At 33.3% G+C, this 15372-nt stretch overlaps 1 protein-coding gene across 1 annotated transcript in view; it reads left to right on the forward strand.

Moving 5' to 3' along the window:
• The window catches only part of LOC146994998 (potassium channel subfamily T member 1-like), a 261937-nt gene extending 247901 nt beyond the window's left edge, over nt 1–14036 (forward strand). Inside the window, exons 7-8 of the mRNA XM_085825116.1 lie at nt 13523–13582; nt 14025–14036. Of these exons, the coding sequence (XP_085681242.1) occupies nt 13523–13582; nt 14025–14036 (72 nt within the window). The remainder of the gene's footprint in view (nt 1–13522; nt 13583–14024) is intronic.
• The last annotated feature ends 1336 nt before the right edge of the window (nt 14037–15372 follow it).

A 15372-nucleotide genomic window follows, 5' to 3' on the forward strand; every position in this document is an offset into this window, starting at 1 on the left:
AGTAGCAATGTTTACATTTTTACATTCAAAATTAAACTTTCTTTTATCATCTCCCCTTAACTCATTAAAAGCACTTAACGACAAGAGTAAATCATTACATAACTTATCCACCATTGCACATGTTATAAAAATAGGTGACATAAATTTATCATTTTCAGAATATATTACTAAGGTAGGTTAATGAGAGGAGCTTTTAAAGCTTGCTCGAAAGCTGACGTGAGGATAACACTTCCATGTGGCGTACGGTATTTTTCTGGTACAATGTCGGCCTTGACAACGGTCAATTGCGTGCCTGTATCTGATACTGCATTAATTCATTTACCATCACATATAAGTTTAACGGTTGGCAAGTCATCTATTAATTCTTTAACCTCTTGATTCGCAGTAAAATATTTAGAAGAAATCTTTGCAGTTACGGCGTTAGAATTATTCTTAATTTCTTCTTTAGCAACCCTTTCCTTATCTTCATGCAACAATATATTATGATACTTAGAATTACATTTTGAACATTTTAATTGAGAAGGGCAATTTTTTATTCTACAATTCCTTTCGAAACAAAGAAAGCACCGATTAGAAGCCCTTAAACTCTTTTTCCTTTCTTCCGGAGACATAACGCATTTTTCCGAAGCATGATTTTCGCTTTCGCAAAATAAGCAAGAGAAAGTTCGAACAACTGCAATTTTGCTTACATTAGGGGAATAGCTGGCGCCAAATTTGTTGGCGTCGAATGAATTCCGAGTGTGGAAGTTGTTTCGCTTTTCATTTGGTTGTGAATGCCTTCCAAGAGAACTAGCGTGACTCTTAGAATAAAATAGATTTAATGAAGTTCGTTCGCGACTTTCAATTTCCCGTTTTAGAAATTTCATGAGGTTCTCGACATTAAAAGTTTCCTCATCTGCGTTTTGACGAGCAAAATCAAGCGTTATATCCTGAGGTATGCATTTCATTAACAAAGGGTATAGTAACTTTCCATACGATTCGGTCTTGACCCCTATCGAATTTAGTGACCTTACTTGTACGTTACAGGTATCATATAATTCCCTCAAAGAATTAATGTCATTAGAACTTCCGACAGGCCGTAAATTTAAAAGTTTATGCATGTAAGAATTAATAACGAGATCTTTTCGACCATACCTCTCCTTGAGAATTTTAAAAGCTTCGTCGTAGTTTTCTGGAGATAAAGAAAAGCCTTCTATTGTTTTTAAAGCTGCACCGCCTAACTGGCTAAGCAAGTAATTAAACTTATCTACTTTAGATAGTTTTTCATTTTGATTTATTGCCGTTTCAAAAGAATTGTAAAATGTCTGCCACATTTCAGCATTCCCATAAAATTTATCAATCATAATCTTCGGCAATTTAACATTATAATCAGAACTTTTATCGACACCAGAAATAGATAAATTGTTACTATCATTAGAAGAACCATTAGAAACTAGCGAATTATTGCTATTTCTTTTTTCTTTCAATAATTTTGTGCCTCTAAAGCTCCATTTCGCAATTTTTTCTTCGTATTCCAAGGCACTTTCGATTTCGGTTTCAATGTCATTAACATCAGTCAAAGTTTTAATTTTTTCGTCTAACGCTTTCAAAGAAATAGTTTTTACTTTTAAACTTTCCAGTGATTCTTCAAGGTCTTCAAGGTTACCGGCTGCAATTAATGATTCAATAGCATTTGTTACTTTAGTAATGGCTGAACAAATAACTTTCCGTTCTTTCTCAGATTTCGTTAGCTCTTCAGCCATTTTTGTAACCTTGAATTCCACTTTACCACAAAATAAATTCAACAAATTTCTTACCTTTCTGAAGACTCACTTACGCATTTATCCGTGAACTTTGCAGAATGACATATCCTCCTGTTCTGACACCACTATCATATCCTTCTTTTTCTTGGGCGTGTAGCTTCTGGATATGTATTTACTTCCCGTAGACGTATCGTATTGTGCGCGTTGCATAAAACAGCCATTTTAACGGCACAAAACTTTATTAACACACAAATAAAAAATAATAAGTACAAACGATTAACACACAAGTATCACTTCTATCTTGCATCTAAGCTGACATACAACACGTTTTCTTCGTTACTTCGCTACTCCTACTAACTGCTCTTCTCTAGTAAGTCTCATGAGAGAGAGACGTTGCGGCCGTTCGGCTAAACTGCGCATGCGTGGTCATCACGTTATGACAGCAGTAATTAGCTGATGCTTTTCTCTTTGTCTATAGTGGCATGCAATTTTCTTTGCAACGCTCTGCAATTCTACCTTTGTCCTTATTTTCTTAAATGTGCTTTTAAGAAATATTGAATTAGATTATAATGTTTTGAGTAGGATTTCTTTATATATTTCCAGATCGTTCTATTGAGTTAAAAGTTTTCTTTTGTGTGTAGTTTTGCATGTCCTAAAAACTGTTTTATTTCATTGTTAGGTATATTGTATCGACGGAGATTTGTTATTGAAGTATATATGCAGATGTTATCATAAATATATTTATGATCTGAGAACTCGCCATCTGAAACATTCCAGTCCTGAATCATGTTAATGATGTTACTGGTGGGCAGAGTTTCTAACCAGCCTTTACTTTTATCAAACGCTGGAGAAGCATTTACTATGCCTGTACTATGCAGATGCAAATTGTTTGCTGCTTTATAATCTTCTGTTGCTTGTCTTGTTGGACTTGTGTCAGTATAACTCCAGATGGTGTTATTGGCATTAATGTCTCCACTAATAATTTGTGGGATATAAGGATATCTCGTGCGGAGTTTTCCCAATTCTGTTACAGTTGTGTTGATTTCATTCGTAGATAAGGATTAAGCGGAGCTGAGAATTTGGAATTAAATAAATTGTAATAGAATGGAGTCCAAGTATCATTCAATGATGATATTAATAAGTGACCAGGAAGGATTTCAGCAGATGATTACGCCTCTTGGTATTTATTGACTAACTGATGTTATGCATAATTGTAATATTGTGAGTTTGAGGTCCCAATATTATCCGGTGAAGCCGTGAATAAGTAACTAATTAGACCTTGGATGTGCTCAGATAAATAATCGGATAAAAGATAAATGCAATGCCCAATTGAAAATATAATATAGATTTCAAAATTAATAGTAAGTTTATTCAGCCTCCGCAGATTATAATTTATTTCACATTATTATTGCTTACTAATTTCCTATTATATTTCCATATTTTAATTAATTTATAATTTTGGTACCAAATTACAATTATGACAAAATTAGCTGACAATCAACAGAAGCTGCTAAGATAAATTAAGAAGGAACAATGTACATCTTCCTCTTTTGGTTTACACCCGAATTTTAACATCTGGGCAAAGATAACACACAAAGTTAATATTATTAACTATGAAGAGTTGTGCCTAAATTAAAGTTCCTGTAAAGGAGAGAGGAGCAAGACGAATTTTTCAGCTAAGCTCAAGTTAAAGTTCAGTTACGTGAGATGAATAAATTAAAAAAAGTTATCTGTGGATAGATGGTGAAGCAAGGATTCCCACTGGGGTACCTGGAGATTGGACTGCCGTCGAGACACATGAGGGGAACCAAAAAAAGAAACGTCCTTAAAATACTGCAACATAGCTCGGCTCCTGGACGAAGAAGACAACAAGGTAACTGCCAGGATTTCTTTCTATCCGACGATTCGAAGTGACTAAGGAGAAGCAGGAGTGGTCCAGTCACAAAGGAGTAACCACGCAAAAATAACGTTTTCCGGATTCATTTGAGAAAGTTCAATTCTCACCCCGTGGAACACTCTAATAGCAGAACATCAATGTTACCAAGTCGAACTGAATAAAAACTTTCTAGATTCGTCATCCGGCGGTCGAAAGATATAGTAGCCATAGCCCTTGGTAGAATTAATACATTTTGTGTGAGATGCAACCAGACAGAATCTCGCGTTGATGAAGTGAGGTGAAGGCGCATGTTCAGAAAGTTTCTTAAGTGTGAGAACACCTGCCACGTTAACAAAACGCTTAAAGAATAATCTGCATGAAATACGTTTCAAATAATAAATGCCAAGATAAATAAAATGGATGAAAATTCAAATTAAAATGCACAATTCAAAAATGCAAATACAAATTGAATACACTGAATAAAAATTAAATTAATCAAGGGAATACCATTTACCAATAAACTACCCCTTAGAGGAGGAAATGTGTACAGGAGATGAAGAGAAAAATTATGCTAATAATTTAAAATTTTCAGAACGTGGCGTCAAAAGCTGGGGGGGGGGGGAATACGCGAGTAAAAACTGTTTTGTTTCATTGTTAGGTATATTGTATCGACGGAGATTTGTTATTGAAGTATATATGCATGTTATTGAAGATATAAGACCAATTCTTTCATCATAAGACAAAGTATTTTTTAATTTTGCATTCATTTTTAGACCACTTAAATGATTTTCAATTTCATTTTACTTTATTTATGTAATTTAAAATATAGGATACGAGTGCTTGTTTGTTTACATAAAATATACTTATTGCATTCAGAGCATACGTTAAATGCGGTTTTCCTAGGGTTTCTTATTAAATGCTCCTATGAAATACATGTACTAAAATCTTAATAAGGGGCTTTATAAATTAGTCAAAGTTTATTGGCTATTCATTCATCGGCATTTGCAAATTATTAAATCAGTTTTCCGTGCTTTAGCAACTGCTTTGATTAATGGTTATGTATTCCGAAAATAGTCAAATTTAAGGAAGAAGAAGAAAAAAATTCATCCACAAGTGTTTCTGATAAAGACCACACCCTTCAGTAATTATAACATCTGCAATAATGACTTGAAAGTCGCCCTCCGCGCCAAGGTCTCTTCTAATTAATATTCATGAATAAGTTTTGTGAAATCTCTGAATCTGATTGCTTTCAGTGATTGACTTTCGCTCTCAAACCCATTTATTTGCAGTTCCTGAAGGAATTAATGTGCTTGAATGATGTGAGGTGAAGGCCGAAATTAGCAGACCAGCGAATTCAAACTTACTAAACATTAGAATACATATACCAAACATAATTATTCATTGCACGAAGAACGTGCAATAGGCTATTCATATATATGGTAAAGTTCAGCTTTCGGAATGATATATGTAGTTTCTAACCACTTTATAACTCAATGGATACAATATTTGTACTATTGTCAAAACTCTAATTTACGCATTCCCCTATCTAGCTGGGTTGTTCGCTAGATTCTGGCCGAGTTGTAAATTTCCATGTGCAAAAAACTCTACATAGCGAAGTACACTTTGTATTGAACGAAACTTTTGAATGGGTGATTTATCCCGACTTTTCTTTCTGCTGGGGACTCGTACACCTTAAAACCCATAAGATGTTCGAATAGGTGACTGTTGCAAGAATTAGGATAACTTATTTATTTTAAAAGCAATTACTACCAACTTTTTACAGCTGACTACATAATATAGATGCTTTCTGAAATAGTAATCAGAAAGTTTGTGTTGCCACAAATATTTTTATAATTTAATCCGGTTTGTGACAACATTTTTCGTCACGTTTCCAACTTGCGCGCACAGTTTAAAACATTCCGTTTCATAATTTAATTCCATATTTAATATATAGCTTTTATAACATTTGGAAACTACTGTGAACCTAAAATTCTAAAAATTTAATGTTAAATTTTTATTTTATTTTGAGTTAAGTTTATAAAATGTATTTTATTAACAAAATTTTTAATGTTTTCGTCCATAAAATTTTTCAATACTAAAATATTCATCAGATTGTTGGTTCAGTTAGAAAGTAGTTCCCATATAAACAATTCCATCAAATTTCAAGTATGTACCATTAGCCATTTTTAAAATATCATGCACGCAAGGTGGAAACATGGCGAAATATTTTGTCACAAAGAGGATTAAATTACAAAAATATTTGTGGTAACACAAACTTTCTGGTTACTATTTTCCAAAGCAGCTATATTATGTATTATGTAGTCAGCTGTAAAATGTTGGAAGTAATTGCTTTTAAAATAAATAAAATATCTCAATTCTTGCAACAGTCACATATTCGAAGATCATAAGGGGTTTAAGGTGCATGAGTCCCCTTAAAATTATTAATTCATTTGCTGTGACACGTACTTAAGTACACCTGTGGTCCTACAGAAAAGCAGGTGGCTCGCTATCTGTTGTCACATTACATTCTGCATCAGGAATCAAGGAATATTCTCGAATAGGGAAACATTTACCCACTTTTATTGCTAAAAATACTGTAAACAATCCTATAATTTTTTGAATATTTATGTAATATTGAACATAGATGCAATACAGTGAATACTGAATATAAATGTAATGGATGCATTACTTAATACTGATACAAAGATACATTGGTCATCAAAATGAATTTCGCAAAGCAGTTTTATGGTTAACCAAGAGCTGCACGTTACTTTATTTTCTATTTTTAGTAATTTTATACTGCGAATTCTTTTTCAAATTAGTTGTGTACTAAATGATAAAAATGTCGAAATGAAAAGTGTCTAAAACAAAAAATGTTGATTCTCGACGAAGTGGACAAAAACGTAAAGAAGAAAGACACTTCCCAAAAATTCGGTATTTTGAATCTTAGTTTATCAACAGTTCTTAAAATGAAGACGAAATTTTATCAAGCTTTGATTCCTCCGACGATTCAAATGCCAAACGAAAGAAAAACTGCATTTATGGAGACATTAATGAAGTAACTTTAAAATTGCTGAGCACAGGGGGTGTGATGGAAAAACCTATGCTGGTATCCGGACTATTCCCACACTGGGAACTATACAGAGTTTGCCAAAGCTTTAGGGCAAAGTGAATTTCATACAAGCAGTGGCTTGCTGGAGTCATGCAATGTTATTCCGGGAAATCAAAACAAATTAAAATTAACTGTGATCAAACTAATAAAATTAAGAGCGATAAAAATCAAAACAAATGAAAATTAATAGGAATAAGAGAGATTATTTCCAGAAATGATTTTATGTAATTGTGATAAAGTGTTTGTATTAACGTATGTAGTTTCAACTTGAAAATTCATATTACTACAATTTTGCATTAAAAATTTAAAAACTTCATCCATCGCGTTTTGTCATAAGCTACATTTTCCGAATTCCTCCATTAAGCGAAGTTTTAAGAGCAATAGTGCTATTTCAGTGAATAGATGTTTGCATATATTTCATTTCCCGTGAGAACACAATGTAGTTATATTTTCAAGCTAGTCATTAAATTTCTTGAATAATGAAACATAAAAAATTTGCAGTGCCCTCGCCAGAATTCACACTCCGAGTCTCCCGACTGCCAACCAGACGTGCTTTACCGACATGAAAACATACGGTAAAAAGTGGCATAAAATACCTTACATTCTTCCTCACTTAACACGTCGACTACCGCCTCACGCGTAAGCGGGTGACGGTAAAAATTCTCATCAGTTCGCATCAACCGTATTCTGCTGACGGCAAAAATTATCATCAGTTCGCATCACCTGTATTCTGCTAACGGCAAAAAATTCTCATGAGTCCGCATCTCCCGTGTTCTGTAAACGGCAAAAATTCTCATAAGTCCGCATCAACTGCATTCTGCTGATGGCAAAAATTCTCATCAGTCCGCATCAGCTGTATTCTGCTAACGACAAAAATTCTCATGAGTCCGCATTCCCCGTGTTCTGCAGAGGGCAAAAATTCTCATCAGTCCGCATCACCTGTATTCTGCTAACGGCAAAAATTCTCATGAGTCTGCATTCCCCGTGTTCTGCAGAGGGAAAAAATTCTCATCAGTCCGCATCAGCTGTATTCTGCTAACGACAAAAATTCTCATGAGTCTGCATTCCCTGTGTTCTGCACAGGGCAAAAATTCTCATCAGTTCGCATCACCTGTATTCTGCTAACGGCAAAAAATTCTCATGAGTCCGCATCTCCCGTGTTCTGTAAACGGCAAAAATTCTCATAAGTCCGCATCAACTGCATTTTGCTGATGGCAAAAATTCTCATCAGTCCGCATCAGCTGTATTCTGCTAACGTCAAAAATTCTCATGAGTCTGCATTCCCCGTGTTCTGCAGAGGGCACAAATTATGGTCAGGCAGCGTCATTCGCATTCAGGGTGATGTTTATTTGAATATTTACTAACGTAAGTTAGTAGATATTTGAAAAAATTATTTGTTGGATGATTAAAGAAAAAAAACTACTTCTGCTAATAACTAAATTCATTCCGTTCGTTAAACTGAATTGTACTTTCTTCGGTATCAACTTCTCTTTCTTCCTTAACAACCAATTCTTGTAAATTATGACCAATAATATCTGCACCATATTCATTATCATTGGATTTATCAGTATCCTAATCAGAATTTTACGATGTAATTCTATTTGTACTTTTGTTTCTGTTAAACATAGAAAATGCCGTGGTTCGCAAAACAAATATTTATTACTGAGATATGCAGAGTAATACGCAGAGTTACATGCAAGCAGAATAATACTAAGTACAAATAATAGCACAGATAAATAAGTACAGGCAGAATAATACAAGCAAGCAGAATAATACTAAGCAACGATAAGCGGTTACAGAGGTCATATATATAACTTTACAACAGATCATGGTTTAACAAATCATAAACAAGACACAATAAATAACCAATCAAAAATAACATGCAGAATGGGATTTAGTTTCAGAATAACTCGGACCTGGCTGAAAGCTAATGAATGTTTCGGACTTGACAGAAAGCTATACTTCCTTTTAACCAGTAAGAATGCGATTACAAATATCTCAACAGTTTCTGAAAAATCTCGATTGTTCCTTATCACTATTATCTAAATTTCGGTAAACTTCGTAACAGGTTTCTTTTTCACTGTTACATGGTTCACTACGAAATAATTCGTCTATTTTTTCTTTTGGGATTCCAACAAATTAACGCAACAGTTTGTAGAGTCATCAGGTTATTTTGAAGCAGGTTCGTGAAAAATGTGCAGTGCCCTGGCCGAGACTCGAACTTTGGATCTCTCGAATACGCGCCGAGTGAGCTACCGTTACACCACGAAGGCATGAGGAAATGAAGTAGAAAATACCTTATAAGTTTTAACTCAAAAAAATCTTAACCATTCGTTACAACAGAAAAAGTATTTGGAAAAGAAGAAATTATTTTCGAATGTCACATGCTTTCTTGATTACTTCGTTGTAGAGAAAACATGTTCACTGAATACATGTCCCGAAACGTTCATTCCTGACAATCTAAACTCCTACGATTAGAAACAACAGTGGCATGGCAGAGCTCGTACCTTAACACAGGTTTTCGTGTAAACGCGCTCGGCACGCAAATTTTCGTGTAAACTCACTTGGCAGTCAACGGGCGTTGTATTCAAATAAAGAAGACTGTATAAAATACCTGAATCATAAAATCTTCAGTTTAAGTTTTCTGTGGTTTTATTAATCCCGTCTCGGAACGTTTTGGACAGATAGTGTACACCAGAAATGTTCTGGACAGATAGTGCGCACCAGAACTGTCTATTTCACTACCAGTGTGTCTATTTCACTTGAATGTGAGTTTTGACTCATATTTCAGTAAGATTCTTTTTAATATCGCTATTATCCACAGAATTCGGGTCAGACAGAAATGGACCTAGTATCCATTTTTGAATTCCTTAAAATTTTTCCTATAGTCAAGTGTCTATGAAATGGTTCATTCCTTTTTCAGATGTACTCGTATATTACTATGTCATTTCAATGGCAGACCTACAGCTCTCGAGACCTGGGGTGGAAATCTCTCTGGGACTCCACTCACTAGAATTATCACCATGCCAATTGTCAACACAAATATATAATTAACTGAAACACGCACTGTCAAAAATGTCTTTAGTCAAAAATTTTTGTCAAAACTGTCTTAGTTTCGAGAGCATTTGGACTAAGTGAGAGCTGATTACTGAAAATCCGTTCCCACAATAAACTTTTAACACAATAAACTTCAATGCAGACCACTTTTCAGATTCATTCTTTTTATATCCCTATGTATTTAAGGATCGTCCGCAATGATAAGAGTCGTTGGGCGGTCGAGACCCCTCGGTGAGCTCCGGTTTCCAGTATAAATATTATTATTTTCTCATTTTCCAGAGCTATTGAATCAAAGAAACAAATGGTTGTTAAATTCTCGTTTTGAAGTCCTAGATTTAACTTGGTAATAAATGAAAATTTTAAAAAAAAATTGAAAACTTTCAGATTTTATATTACACCCAAAAGGGCGTTTATTCATTTACACATATATAGACGTTTCGAGAGCATTTGGGCTAACTACCCTTTGAGCTAAAAATATTTAAAAACAGCATATCTTTAGAATTTCCGATAGGCTATCTTGCGCGCTGGCGATAAAAATATTTTATTCCGTACAGTGTGTTGCCACTGCTCGCTTTGAAATCGTTGAATTTTAGAGACATTAGGTATTTTGGAAGTAGGAAATATGAAAAATATGCAACGCCTTCGCCAGGAATCGAACCGCGGACCTCTGAATTACGCGCTGAGCGTGCAGACTACTACACCACGAAGGCAGGAGAAATACCTTATTAAATACCTTATTAAACTTTATTAAACCATCAAGGAGTTTCTTAAAATCCGTTAAAGTTTGAAAATAGGAAATAAATAATAAAACAAATTCGAAATTCAAGATTCGGGCTTCCAGGTGCCCATATATCGGTGGGGAACTACGTTACTCAAATTTTGATGGCGCTAGGTATCGTTGATTTTCACAACACGAGAAACACATACATTTATGCAGATTCTTTATTATTTAATCTCTTTAAATATAATACAGGGCTATAACATTTTGTTGTTTAATATATATAAAACACATTAAAAAATAGTGTAAATCTATGTATATATGTATTTTTGGAGTTTTGTAAAGGAGGGAAGGAAGGATCCTCTATCGATAGTGAAGTGGGTGCATGGGACAAAACGGATTGAGAACTACTGTTATATATGTTGTCTCAAACATTGATTCTTTTATCTTCTCAAACTTCCACTCATTTTAAGGTATCCGACCTCGTTCGGGTACCATTTTTTTTTAAATTTTTTTAAAACATATTAATTTGAAGATAAGCATATTAATGAGTGAAAACAATTTAAAACGTAATGCTAAGTAATTTTAATTTTGAAAAATTAGGAAAAAAAGGATAATTTTTGCTTAAATTTTGCCTTTACGGCAACAACCACGGTGAACAATGTATATATAAATATGCAGTTTTTTAAATATGTATTTATATTTACACTTGTTTTGTATGCAATGAAGCAAAATAATTAAGAAATATTCATATATTCTTGAGATATGTCAAAATGTATTTACTGTATATTTTCCTATTATTGCATCCAAAATCTAAAAATAAATAGTAACAATTCAACTTCTAATTAATATTTCTAAAATATTTTGCTTCAGAGCATGCATCAGATTATATGAAACATGTATAGAAAGTATCACTAAATTTGATCCATAAAATTTTGAGTTATGGCTGTTACCATTGGCAATATTTACAGAAAAAACATTTTTCAGAAAACAAGTTTAAAGTTTTCATAAAACAATTTCTCAGTGAAAGAAGCATCCCTGATAATTAAAATTCCCCTGCTTTGTAACTTAACACCTTGTTTTTTTCTTCCCACACTTTGCACCTTTTCTTTCGAACAAAGCTTAATTTTTTCTTTGGGTTTTTGTAAAACTTGTGGAATGCCACCAAAAGTCATGATTTTGCACTTTATCAAGTTTTCGAATTCCCTGCTCAGTGTAAAATTCAAGGCACATACCTAACCTTAAAAATGCTTCAAGCAAACCTATAAATCCATCATTAAATAACATTAAAAAACCCAACACTTACATTTGCTACAAACATTAATATTCGCAAGTTTATGAATGTTTCTTTCGGAACAATTTACAATAAAATTCCATTAAAACGTTCCTTGATATTTTGAGTTTTGCCATGCAGACACTTTTTAACAACTCTTGTTTAGGTAGTCAACTCCATATATGTCGGTTTAATTAAATTCAAAATATATATTGATATACCAGAGGTTTTTGCCTAATTTTTTTTTCTTTCTGATTTTTTTTCCTGATTTCTGCAATCACACATTCATAGTTGCACCAATTCATTGACTATTGAGGAGGGCATTGGCTTCGAAGAAGAGCTACAATGGAACAAGCAGTTAGTACAACCTGCTACATCTCAATTAAGTTTCAAACATGTACTTCTAATTGCAATCCCTAATTCTGCAGTTTATCAATAAAAGAATCAGTCAGTTTACCTTTTCCTTTCAATTCAGGAGCGGAGTTTTTTATTTTTCGTAGTCCACTACCAACCCTTTTCTGTACGTTTTCAATGTATTCCACTTTCTTGATTGAATCTTTACCATATATATCTTTCACAATTAAAAACCCCTTAGAATCCTCATCCTCGTAATACTCCGTGTGCTTCAGCTTTCGTAATGTAATAGATCATTCAAACAGGGAATAAGCACCAACTGCTTCCATACCCGAAGCTGCTTCTTTATAATTTGCAGAACAATTATATTACGCTTTACATATGTCGTGCTGAAGATTGCATGCCATTCTGTTTATTTTGTTGCAAATGATGCAAAAATATGACATAGCTTTCAAATCAAGCACTTTGTCAACGCTAATCGACAAAGCAGCAACACATACATTCAACGTCGAATACCCTGTGCGCCAAACTAAATACGAAATTAAGGGAAAAAACTAACACCAGATTCTTAAAATGTATTACAAAATATCTAAACTTAGTATGCAGATTTATAATTTACAAAATCTTGATGATAAATAAAGTTTCTAAATAGGTATATCTATTTAAACGCTCACTTCCGGCCCAGAATATTGGAACTTCCGGTTTATTCAGTTACAGAAAAATGCTTATAACTTCAGTTCTAATTAACCTATCAACAAGCAAAAACTCATATTTGATAGCTAAATATGTATTCTTTAAGATGATGTAATAAAGTAAAAATCGAAATTTTGACCGAAAATTTTACCTTCAGTGAAATTTTAAGATATCTTGTATATGGGAAGTGAAATCCACTTAAAACTAGAAAAGTTCGAGATGTAGACTTTCCTCCCCAATTTTAATGGCAAGCTACGAAATATTAATTACATTGGAATTATTTCAGTGTATGTAGAATACATTGAAATTATTCAGTTTATTTCAGTGTATATAGATAATTTAAAAAGTATTGCAATTCAGTAAGTAACAGTATTTAAGAGCATTACAATTCAGGTTGCAGTAAAATTCAGAATATTTTATGGAACAAAATTATTCAAATAATGTGAATACACTTTCCTTTTATTCATGTTAAAAAATTCTAGCTTTTATCAAATTCATGTTAAATAAATTCCATCAAGTCTTTGTCGTAAAATGATCACCTTAGGTTGAAATTCTATGGAATGAACATTATCAGTACTGCGTGGAAATTCTAGTAATAGTTAATAAATTTATATTATGTATTAAAAGAATTATTATTAAAATTAAAATAATTAACCATTCAGTATTTAATATAACAGTGTTTTCTTTCTTCCGCCAGGTGTCGCTGTCTGTAATTAGCTTATCAGAGGCCTTACTTATTGCATATTTAGGATATAAGGTAAGCATCTAAAAGTAGCTTTTCTTAGACAAATTCCCGTAAGTGTTTATAAAGTATTCTCAAAATATTCTTTGCTTTAAATTTAACTTAAAGAGTACATATCAAGAACATGAGAGAATTTATTAAATCAAATTTAGTTCCAATCTGACAAATTTAGCAAGCTGTTTAATGAATTTTATCAGCAGGTGTGTCACATATTAATGTTTACTTAAATGTTCGATAATTTTAAGTTACAATGCAATAATTTTAGTATTATTGAATACAATTTTAAGTTATAATGTAAGGAATTATGTATCTCCGTATAATGCGTTTGATAATTCCTTTGAAGATACTTAAATCTTAGATCTGATTTAAAACTTTTCAGATCTCGTTTTACATATTACTTAACATATTTAATATAATTTATTAATCTCATTTTTGAATTCTAATGAAATATTCTTAGAGAGATATGTGATTTAAAAGTATTATTTTTTTTAAAAAAATGTAAGAAACCTTCGACTTTGCTTTTTGTGCTAGCTAACTAATTTCTAATGTCTATTTGTAGGGAAATGTATGGCAACAGCTTTTATCATACAGCGTTATTCTAGAGATGGTGAATAACGTTCCATTTGTAGTTACAGTAAGTAAACATCCATTATCTTTGTTATTTTATTTATTGCTTTTTAAGAGAAAAACTGAAGTCCTCAAATATCGCCATTTTAGTCAATTAGTTACAACACTTACATCAGTAAACAGTAGCGATTTTCTACTAAGGGGGCATGCGCAGTCACAGGAACGAAATACCATAAAATTAATATGCATGCAGTGATCTCAGAGATTTTGATGGAAATAAATAAGCACATAGGATTTGAAATATCTACAGGAGTTAATATCATAACTTACCTTTACTGCGACAATGAGGATAAACAGCAGCGACAGTCCAGTTCACTGTATCTGAAACGGAATATTTAACTTGTATTAATACGTTAACACCTAATTTAAATGCAACCATCCAATCAGCAATCCAATCCTGTGAAATTCTCGTGTAATTAATCCTTCGGTATGCATTTCGATTCACTCTGTTAACAGTGTTACACTTCTGGTAAGTACCATATTTCCTCGTGCATTCCCCCTTGCTTAGCTTTTCTAGCGTGAATTATGAAAATTTTAAAAATACCCGCATACTTTTTCCGTTCCTTCGTAGTACATAGTTCTTTACTCTGAAAGGTAGGTTATTGGTATGTTGCAATCTCAGGGTCAATTTTATTTTGTTTTCAATGTATTCAATTTGTATTTTAGCGGCCGAGCGGTAAAGACGCTGAACACTGGTAGTTCGGTCCGAGGTTCGAATCCCGCGAACGGGCTGGCTGCATGGGTGTTTTCGTGGTTTTCCCCATGTGTAACGTGTATACGAGCCAGTTTCCCTTAGAAAGTCCTCCACGAAAGGCATCCCTCCCCTTAGGCAGATAGCCCTAGTGTGCTTTGCCATAATTAAATACACCAACACCAACAATTTGTATTTTCATTTCTATATTAGGTTTTCATCTATTTTTTTACCTTACATTTATTACCTGAAATGTATTTTGCACAGATTCTTCGTTAAGCTACCCGGATGCGGTAGGTGTTCCATACATAAAAAACTTTCCAAATCATATGATTTCACTTTACTCCTATTATTTACGTTGCAGCTCATTGTAGCCTTATCTACTCCTGATGTATTCAGTCTTTCAAAATCCAGCTCTTTTACTCACCTCTTCTTTATTTCCTTCCTGCGATGTCGCTCTTTATTGCGGTCAAGATTCATTCATGTG

The sequence above is a fragment of the Stegodyphus dumicola genome, chromosome 10 (assembly GCF_044657685.1).
Source record: "Stegodyphus dumicola isolate Sdum_Otavi_A_Nest chromosome 10, ASM4465768v1".
Lineage (NCBI taxonomy): Eukaryota > Metazoa > Arthropoda > Arachnida > Araneae > Eresidae > Stegodyphus > Stegodyphus dumicola.